This window comes from Lonchura striata, chromosome 1 (genome assembly GCF_050655825.1).
Source record: "Lonchura striata isolate lonStrDom1 chromosome 1, ASM5065582v1, whole genome shotgun sequence".
In the NCBI taxonomy this organism is placed as follows: domain Eukaryota; kingdom Metazoa; phylum Chordata; class Aves; order Passeriformes; family Estrildidae; genus Lonchura; species Lonchura striata.
The window spans coordinates 68,127,591-68,137,624 of record NC_140703.1 but is presented as its reverse complement, the minus strand read 5'-3'; the positions used below and the strand labels follow the sequence as shown (position 1 = coordinate 68,137,624).

General features: G+C 39.8%; 1 protein-coding gene across 17 annotated transcripts in view; it reads left to right on the top strand.

The window, feature by feature from the left end:
• Positions 1–201: 201 nt before the first annotated feature.
• NBEA (neurobeachin) overlaps positions 202–10,034 on the top strand; it is a 450,877-nt gene continuing 441,044 nt past the window's right edge. For 10 of the 17 annotated variants that reach the window (XM_085579203.1, XM_021541928.4, XM_085579192.1 and 7 more), the window contains exon 1: positions 203–706. In XM_085579203.1, the coding sequence (XP_085435329.1) occupies positions 416–706 (291 nt within the window). In that variant the 5' untranslated portion in view covers positions 203–415. Of the gene's footprint in view, positions 707–10,034 lie in introns of all 17 variants that reach the window. The other 7 variants (XM_085579109.1, XM_085579166.1, XM_085579149.1 and 4 more) reach the window with 1 other exon arrangement.

The window sequence follows — 10,034 nt, the reverse complement described above, 5'->3', positions numbered from 1 at the left end:
GACGGGCTCGGCGCAGGCGCCCTGGCGGCTACCGCAGGCAGGGGGCGGCAACATGGCGGCGTGAGCGGCGGCGGGTTCGGCTCCACAACAACAGCGGCAGCGGCATCGCTCGCGCCGCCGCACGCCCCGCGCGCCGCTCGCCCCCGCCGGGCCGCACCGCACCGCGCGCGGCGCCGCCCGCGCTCCGGCCTCGCGGCGGGGAGGCGGCCCCGGCCGGGCAGTCCTCGGCTAACGGGGCATCGGCGCCCATAATAATCCCTCATTATAGCGGAGCGGGGGAGCGGCTCCTGGGACGGTGCCGGCGGCTCGGGCCGGCTCCCTGGGGCCCCGCCGGGTGCGACTGCGGTGGATGCGCGGCTCGGCTCGGCCGGGCGGGGAGGCGGCGGCGGCAGGTGCCGGTAACGGCGGGGGGTAAATGGCGAGCGAGAAGCCGGTGTCGGGGCCGGACCCGCAGCCCGCGGGACTTATCTCCGTCGGGGCCGGCGGTGGAGGCGGCGGCGGCGGAGGCGGCGGCAGCAGCAGCAGCAGCGTCGCGGTGATGGGGGAGCTGAGGGCGTCGGGCTCCGGGTCCGTGGTGCTCGCCGCGGGGATGATTAACCCGTCGGTGCCGATCCGCAATATCCGGATGAAATTCGCCGTCCTCATCGGACTCATCCAGGTTGGGGAGGTCAGCAACCGGGACATCGTGGAGACGGTGCTGAACCTGGTAAGCGGCCGGGCACCCCGCCCCGGTGACGCCCCGGCGGGCACCGGCCCGCGCAGCCCACCTCCTCCCGGGCTGCCCCTGCGCCCCTCCGCCCCTGTGCCGCCCGACAGGGACCTGCGTCCTCCCAGCCCCCTGTCCCTCCCTGGCCCTTCTCCAGACATCCTTTCTTCCCAAACTCCTCGTTAATCCCGCGACCTGCTCATCTCCTCGTCCATCGTGCATGTGACAGAAGCCCCCTCAGCGCTCCCTAAACTCCGGGCAGGACCCTACCTAGAACAGACAGGCCACTCTTCCCCTTCCCAGTGCCTCGTCCCGGCCGCCTCCTGCAGAAGTGTAGTGTGTGCAATTTGCAGTGAGAAGAGAAAAAAAAAGGAGATTAAGTAATTTGCAATTTCGTGTTATGGACGCTGCCCTTTAACCTAGTAGCTTCCTCTTGAGAAGAGTGGCATGCGTGTAGTATCTTTGTTTAATTGAAAAGCATTAAAAAAGCCCAGCCTGAGCTGGTATCTTTTTTTTTGGTGGCTGAAACATGTGAAGGGTTTAACCCTGTTAGATCAGAGCTAGTTGAGCGTTTTATGTGGAGGAAGGGGGGAAAGGAGATTTTTGCAAGGATTTAATACCCTTTAATATGTGTAATAAAGAGTTAGTTGTTTTGCAGTATTGTATTGGGTTGCACAAGTCTTAATAACCTGCCCTGCTTTCCAAGACACATTCTTGTCTGCAAAAGTAAGTGTTGTTGCTACTTTGGTCCAAGGTCTGTGCATTGCAAAATACTATTGTACAGAGGTAAATAGCTGAAACAAGGAGAAAATGCTAAAATGTAGCTTCTTAGTCAGCTGCTCGATTCATGGAGTGAAAGAGTTACTGCAGGACTGTATGACTTAATGTTTTTGCGCTACCTACACCAAAGCCTGAGGAACCTACAGAAGCCAAGCGAGTGCATCTAAAAATGAATCACTTTCAATTATGTGCAATTTGGTGCTGTTCCTGAATGCAAGATTTGCTGCAGCAAAACCTTTGAAGCAGTTCAGTCAATGAAATACCCTCAAATTTTGCACATAAAATAGGATAGAAAAACGACTACTCAAAACTGAATGATAATTAATTTAAACTGCCTTTGTTTCAAATGAGTTTGATACTTCTGATCTCCAATCATTTTATACAAAGTCATGTAAAGAATATATTTTGTTTCAAACACTTTAAAAACGTGTATTCTTCTGTCTGACAGTTATTTGCATTTGACCTAGCACAGACTGAATGGAAAAGCTGCAGCATGCAGGGAAGGACGTATTTTGGTCAGATCATTTTAATATTTATGGCATAGCTGAACACATAGGGTTAAAACTGATAGTTTTGTGAATATGTCAAAACAGTAATCTGGTATATTTCCCATTCTTCTCTACAAGCTGTTTGACAGCTTGAAGTGTGACTTGTAAATTTTATTTTTGTTCTTTATATGTACGGTACAAGTATGGTACAAGTCATCACAACTTCATTGGTTTATTACCCATTTATTTAAATGTAGCTCTCAAAATAAATCAATGACATGCAGTTATTTTATTAACTGTCTCTGTATAGATCATGACAGATACAATGATGTTTAATCCCTTCCTAGTTTTCTTTCTTCTTTCATTCTTACTGATATTTAAGCTCATTCTAATTCTGGCTGTTAGTGCACCAGCAAGTGGATTAACATTGCCTCATCTTTGATGGAGAGGTTAAGAGTATGTTTTGGTATATATGTGGAGGACATCCATTGCTTGAATATAAGATAGACCTACTAATCAGTTCCTGTTGCTGAAAACAATGTTTATATTTTGAAATAAACACAAGAGTGTTTAACAGTTTTCTCAGCACTGGGAGATGTATATGAATGTGAAACTGCTTGTGAGTCTGCTGCAGCAGCATTGCATCCTGGATCAGTCATTACTTAACAGATGGACTCTAATATACAACAGTCAGTATTCCCAAAGCAGAGAAAGGCTGTATTGTGTCTGTAATTTTTTTCTTCTCAGGGCAGTAAATGTTTCAAAATCAGGTTTTTATATTTTAAACTTAATTTACTCACTTGTGAAACAAGAAGTGAATATGGCAGATATAAAGTTAGGCTGATGGCATATGCCTAAACTACTAAATATTATCTCATTCTGCATTAAGGATTTTAGTAGCAACTTGAAATAAAGTTCATTTTTCTGTTTTACAAACATTCTTCAGTGGGTAGCTGGGGGTAGAGATAACTATTTGGTTTGGTAATTTTGTTGTTTTGTTTTTCTTCACGCTTTACCTGTACTACTCCTGCATGACTTTGGATGCAGGTGTGATAATGAGTGAGCAGTGATCTTGTTTTGATACATCATTTGATATGTTAAGTCTCTGAGAGAAATGTAACTTATACTATGCCATATTTGGTTGCTATAAGCCATTTGGTAATAACTTTTTAATGTAAGAATTGTACATAGTTGAGATGTTTTATTATAAGAGAGAATCAGAAGTTAGAGATGCTTTTTAAATTTTATTATCAGAGAGTATTGCTGTCCTTTGTATAAAGCTTAAATAAGTCTATTTACTCTTACTGCATCTGCATGGAAGCAGCACTAAATGTCCGAGACAAAACTTTGTTCTGGTGTGCCCTTGTCATGGAGGTCATCGCTGTTATTTCTTGTGAAGTTGGGCTTTTAGGGTTTCTCTTGAAGAGTTTTTACCTTTACATGTTTGTTTTAGTGGCTAGACACTGTGATCTCTAGTACTGCATTTTGGACTTAACTCATGTAGTACCTTTTGATACTGCTGGACATAGTGATTTATTGTATCTATGAGGTGAGGAAGTGTATTTTTTGCAGTGTTGAAAATCTTTCTGGTCCAATATCATGTTGAATTTTAAGCTCTGCCAAATTTTAACAGTGGTCTTTCTGCTCAGACAATATTTTGTTCTTGGGCATTCCTCCATTGTTTATGAGATTAGTTGTTTCTCTTGATGCTTTTCTTAGAGTTTCCTCAGAACCTGCTGTGTTCAAAGTTCTGTTAAACTGGTCAACTTATTTAACGGTGTTGTCACTTTGTACAATATCTAGTGTTGCTCATGTTATTTTTCATTGTTTAACATTATTGTGAACGACATAATGGAGAGAGGATTCAGCATTTTATATGCCAATGCTTATAAAGGACTCAGTTATCCTTAGAAAGTACTGTGAAGGTCAGAAGATCTTAAGAATCTATGAGCTTAAAGCTTTTTTAGAATGTTTATAGAATATTGTATTATTTTTACATTTCTGGAAGTAGGAGAGAATGCCTCATTGTATCACATGCGTTCTTCTGTGATGGTTTTGGTCCACAGGCTTAATATGAATTCTCAGGCTCAGCGTGCTCTGACCCTTGTGTACTGCACATGAACCTTCATGTTCATTGACCCTTGTGTACTGCAAAGCACCAAACTAGAAAGGGATTTCCTTAAAAAAAGTGTAATCCTCTAATTGCTCTAAGGGATTTCTCTTTGGGGATATTTTGACACCAGTTGTGTGCTTCTGTTGTTGAGGAGGCCCCTTTGAACAGCTCTATTAGTTTTCTTAGGGTGCTGTCAAGGATGTTGTTATTGCATGGTAGATGTGTTTGTTGCTGTTAGACTGATGTTTAAAATAAAATTCTATACCATATGCTCCAGAAAATGTGGTATTAAAGTGGAAGTGGGTCAGTCTGTCTACCAGCATTCTTCTACTTTGTCTACTTTTGTTTTTCTTATTTCCTGGTGCAAAGTTTCCACATATGCCTTTAATTAGTTTTCTTTAATATACCTTGAGTAGTCTTCCATTATTTTACTGACTTGCTTTCTCAATTCTGTTTTTCCAGTATTTTAGTAGTCTTGGGATTTTTTTCTTCAGTGTATATTTTTAACTGACTCTTGTTTGACCATCTTTGATCAAACACAACTATGTGAGTTGCATTGTTGCTTAGGTTTTAGGAACCTTTCTCTTCTCCAGCTTGAATTTCCTAGCATTTGTGATTTTGGGTTTTGTAGTGCTGATTATATGGCAGTGCACAATAAGCATGGTGAACAGGAAGCTGCATGATACTAAAAAGTTGTGACTGGTGCTGAAACATGCTGCTCATTTTTCTTGTGCATCTTGAACAGGTTATGTGATGCAGATGTGAATAGATTTCAGTCTGATGCAGGGGTAGCTGACCAGGGTTCTCCTTGTGCAATCTGGAAAGCTTTTATATAGGTTTTGTCAGGCTAGAGAGTGCTTGTAAGAAGTAGGTCAAACACCAGGCTTAGTTCAAAAAGTCTTTTTCTGTTCTTGTTGACTGCATCCCACACTTCTGCCTAGCTCTTCTCGTTTCCTTGGCTGTTCCATCCTACTTCAGTGTTAGTCACCCATCACAAGAGGTAAACCATTTTTTAGTGCTCTGTCACATTGTGTACTCGTAGGAGTGGCATTTGCAGTTTCAGAGCAAATGGGTTGAATGGTTGAATTATGTGAGATCCTTCTCTCCCTGCAGGCTTTCTGTAGTAGTGGTCATAAGGAAAAATGTAAAGGGAAGCCTGTGTAGAATGATGTTTTTTGGTTTTTTTTCCTTTGGTACTTCTTCAGAGGTTGGTTGAGGGTTTTCTTAAGCTATAGTTGGCTTTGGTATCTGAGTTCTTTGAATCTATTTACAGTTTTGGTTGCTGCACTGTCCCATGGCACTGTTCTCCTTTCATGTGGGGAGGAAGAAACAATTTTGTTCATTGGACACTGTTGTAGTCTGAGAAAGTGTGGGCCTTCTGAGCTGTAGCCTCTCTCATATGACTTTTGTTTTTCTTCTGGAACTAGCTTTGCAGGCTTGAGAGTCATACTCCATTTTCTTTATCTAATTTTGAGTGTCATTCTCTGCTGATAGATGGTACTAATCAAAACAGTGAAGTTGGGAATTTTTGGGGGGTTTTGTTTGTTTGCTTTTTGTGTGTTTTGGTTTAGGTGATGCCTAACTGAAGGTGGCAGGCCTTGTCCAAGTTACTGTCTGTCCCACTGGCCTCTTGGTATCCTGCTCATGTATCCACCTAATCTCTGTTTGCACATTGCTGTACAAGCTACCAGAGCTGTATGAAAAGGGAGTATCTATTGTGAGAGTTTGTCATAACATTCCATGGGCAGCTACTTTAGAGTACTGTAGCTCTTGTCATTATTTAATGCTTCTGTGGAAAACTTAGTTTTGATTACAGAAAATCTTTGAATGACTGAATGTTCATTTAATTATTTTATTATAACTGATTTTTGATTTTTTTTTAATCTAATCTTTGACAGGAGATGTTTATGGCTTAAAAGTTTTTTCATCCCTTGTATCAGTCATAAAGCACTAATGGTATCTCAGCAGGTGGCTTGGAATCTGCTGTGGTTTTGTATGATGGGTTGATATATTTCTATAGGTGATAACTTCTAAAAATATGTCATATTGGAATGAACCTGAATGTTCCTTAATGCTTAACTATGACTAGCTATTTTCTTCTTAGCTTTACATCTTGATTATACTTCTCACTTGTCTTTACAGGATTCAATTCATGGATTATAAGTGAGGTGAATACCTAGAGGCTTTTTTATTTTTATCACACTGAAAGAATAAAGTTGTGAGACTTGTATTGAAAAAACACCTGCAATCCTTGGCCTTTCCCCCTTCTCCCTCCTGAGACCCTACCTGTATTTTATCCCTTTGCACCAAGCAAAGGATTAGCACCTCTCTTTATAAAATGCTATTTTTATGAAATTGTGACCTGATTCCCTATTTAAGCCATGTGTTTTACAAGACTAAGCATTTAGCTGTGTATTTGGTTATACACTCTCTGCCCTCCATGTTTTCCCCTGTCCCTGCTTTCAGATGAGCACTCAAAGGGGTTGAAGCTGGGGCCATGGGGAGGCTGAGGTCTCAGAGGCTGTGGTGCAGTTTTTTCTTTCATGTTAATGCTTTTCAGTGTGTTCACTCATACATCTCAAATATATGAAACACTTTCTATATTGCATCTTCAAAAAAAAAAAACCAAAAACACAAAACCCAAAAAACTAACACCCAAAACCTGCATAATCATCTCTGAATTCCTTCCAAAATGTTTGTTCCCCTTCTGCACTGTATTGAATTTAGTCAAAGTGGAATGAAATCTATGATTAGGTTAGTAGCAAAGCAGAATCTTTGCTGATAAATACTGTGTACAGTATTAACAGAATGTTAACTTAATAAGCTATCTAAGCTATTTTAAATCAGCCTCTTAGTCTTACCTGTTCGTTATTTGGTTCTGCACTTTTTCCATTTTGTATTTCGGCCTGTCTCAGTAAATCTATTTCAGATTAATTTGTGTTGCTTTTCCATTAGTGTACAGTGTTTTATTGTCTTTTACACAGAACAGTATCAGCTACCTCATTATATATTCAATGTGCCTGGTGGTCAGAGGGTCACTGTAGTAGTGTGTGTTTACACTGATGAAGTTCCATTTTTTTTTAGTGAAATTTGATCATTCATTACTATTTGTTTTTATAGAAACACTCCATTTTGAAGCTTTACTAATTCTTGCACAAACAGAATGTTTAAGCTTTCTTTAAATCTGAATCAAATTTAGAACTTGCTTTTATAATCAGAGGCAGCAGATCTCTTGAAACATCAGTTTTGAATTCAATGACCTACTTCCCACGTCTGTCTTGCAAAAGTTTGGCACAGATGTACTACAATGATACAGTATCTGATACATGATCATAAGCATAAAGATAACGAAAAATGTAAAAAAATATTTTATTTGCAGAGAGTCACATATTCCTTCCTTAATTATAGAAATATCGAATTCAACTATAGGATTAATAAGGATTTCAGCTATTTGAATTATAATTTCATAGCTTCAGTTTAAGAAGATTGTTAATGACATTAATATCTAAGAGAAAGATTATTTATTATTTCCAGTGGAGAAACACCTTGACTTCTGTAACCTACTGATTGCTAAAATTGCATTCCTGTAATTTTTACAGTTTAGCATTTTTTTGTACTTTTGACATAATGAAAAATAATAGCCTTTGGTAAATAAGTAAGTCTAAGTAGTTTTGGTATTGCTGAGGTTTACACCAGCCATGTTAATTAATTTATTTTAATGCAACCCTATGATATGACTACCCTGCTTTGCTTTGAAATTGGGTTGCATCACTGAAATTGTTCAATGTGACAATTCACTGAAAGCTTGTATAAATGCGAGTGTTGCTAATGCTGTTCAACAGCTTACAAATGCTTGGCATCTGTCTTTGCAAAATGATGTTTCTTTCACTGCCCTTTTGTTTAACAGTTGAAACCCTTCCTTAACTATGTGGAATGAGTATTAAGTTTTGGAATTAGCTGGAAGGGAGATATGGCAAAATATTCACTGGTGAGTGAAGTTGTTATTCATATCATGCTTTTTGTTACCTCATGGCTTTTGTAGTACTGGGACAGTGTAGACAGAAGGATGGAAATAATCATTCTTTGAGCAGATTCTTCTAAACTAATGAGGCATTGTAATCAGTTTTATGTGATCTCACTTATTTTTTTTTGCTTTATAAGTCTTCATATTCTGTGACAAATATTAAATTACACAAATTTTCCAACTTTTATTGAACTTTGGTTGCCTGATTTAAGAGCCACTATAGCATGTTTGTCTTTTTAAAAATTTTATTTCATAAAAAAATAGTTTGAATATAAATACAAATATGAATTTGAAAGCCTGTCCTTTGATTGAGAAAGGATCTCATACAAACCTGTTGCAACAGACTCCAACTAAAAACTTAGAGAAAACAATAAAATGTGCTTTCATTAAATATAGAATAGTAGCCATGAAATACATGTTCAACTAGTAATGAACCATCTGAAGCCAAACTGTTTGGTATTGCTCATGCCTGACCAGTCAGTTTACCCTTAATCTTAAACAATATGTAATGTGGCTCACTGCATTAAAAAAAAAAAAAAAAATCTTGATTTAATTGGGAGCAAAATCAAATGTATGGGTTTTTTTTATAGCTGGAAGAACAGGAAAACTGTCTGTCCCTTCCAGTAGGACAAAACACATTGGAATGGAGCTATAGAGCTATGTCAGCTCCAGTTGCATAGCATATTCATAATGGGAGCAAACATATTTAGTTGCAGGAATTGGAATGTTGAGAGGATTGGTAAAGAGAAGAAAAGAAAGCCTGAAAAGAGAAGAAAGCCTAATGTGTATGGAAAAAAAATCAGCTTAATTGCTTTTCAAGTCATTATTTTTATGTCAATAATGAAACTTAATGAGGAGCCTCTGAAAGGTGCATTTTTGGCTATGTTAAGTTATGGAATAAGGAAGAGGGTAAAGAACTTTACTAAGTGTTGTGTTGCGCTTTCAAGGCTGGTGGCTTTTGCCGATTTCTTGTGAGTTTGAGAACTCCAATAAAAGCTCAGCACTCCCTCTTTTCCTTCTGTTGTTCCAGTGAAATAAATTACCTGTTTTTGTAAATGGCAAGGTGTATGCAGTATTTATGAGTCATATATGTGACTGATGGCTTCTTGGCTGTTAATATTCATCTCCTGAATAGCTGAAACTGATGGAAATGTTGGTGTAAGGCTGCATTGGATTGGGTAAGGTGCTCCAAGCAATATGCTTAGGATATGGGAGCTGATTCATTCTTGAATTTCCCAAGAGATATGTGGAGCCCTTGCCCCATATTTTAATCTCTGGGGTTCTGAAAATCTTCTTTGCTGCTGTTTCTGTGTCTTCAGCTATGGCATACATATCTTCAAAGAACCTGCAGAAGTCCATCTTTCTTATGTCCTCTGTTTCTCATGGACATGTTGCAGTCTCCATTGTATCTTTTGACACCTTAGAGAGCACTTTGTAAATGCAGAAATAGACTTACAAGAAGACCTTGTTAGTGTTGAGTCTACTGTCCAAGGGTGAAGTGAATGGAATCCATCTGGAAAGAAACTGTATCATGGTATCCTGGGCTCATACCACTGAGAAGGGTCTGGCTCCCTTGTGTCTACTCCCACCCTATCCTCTGCTAGAAATACACATCTATAAGATCTCTTCAAACCTTTTCTTTTTAGGACTAAATAATCCCAGCTCTCTTCAGCCTTTCTTTGTGTGTCAAATGTTCCAATCCCTTAATCATTCACACATTTAAATCTTTATTCTTGTGCAGATAAGAAAAAATGGGAGGTGGAGTCTGGGAAGCCTTTTAATTATAGCAATCTTCTTCCTCATCTCACAGTATGAGCTGGAATATCTACCACAGATTATCCAGTGTAGCAGTGCTTAACTCAGCAAAGGAAAATTCGCACCACATGCAGCCAAGAAAGAAAACAGACTTTGGTGGGCCACAGC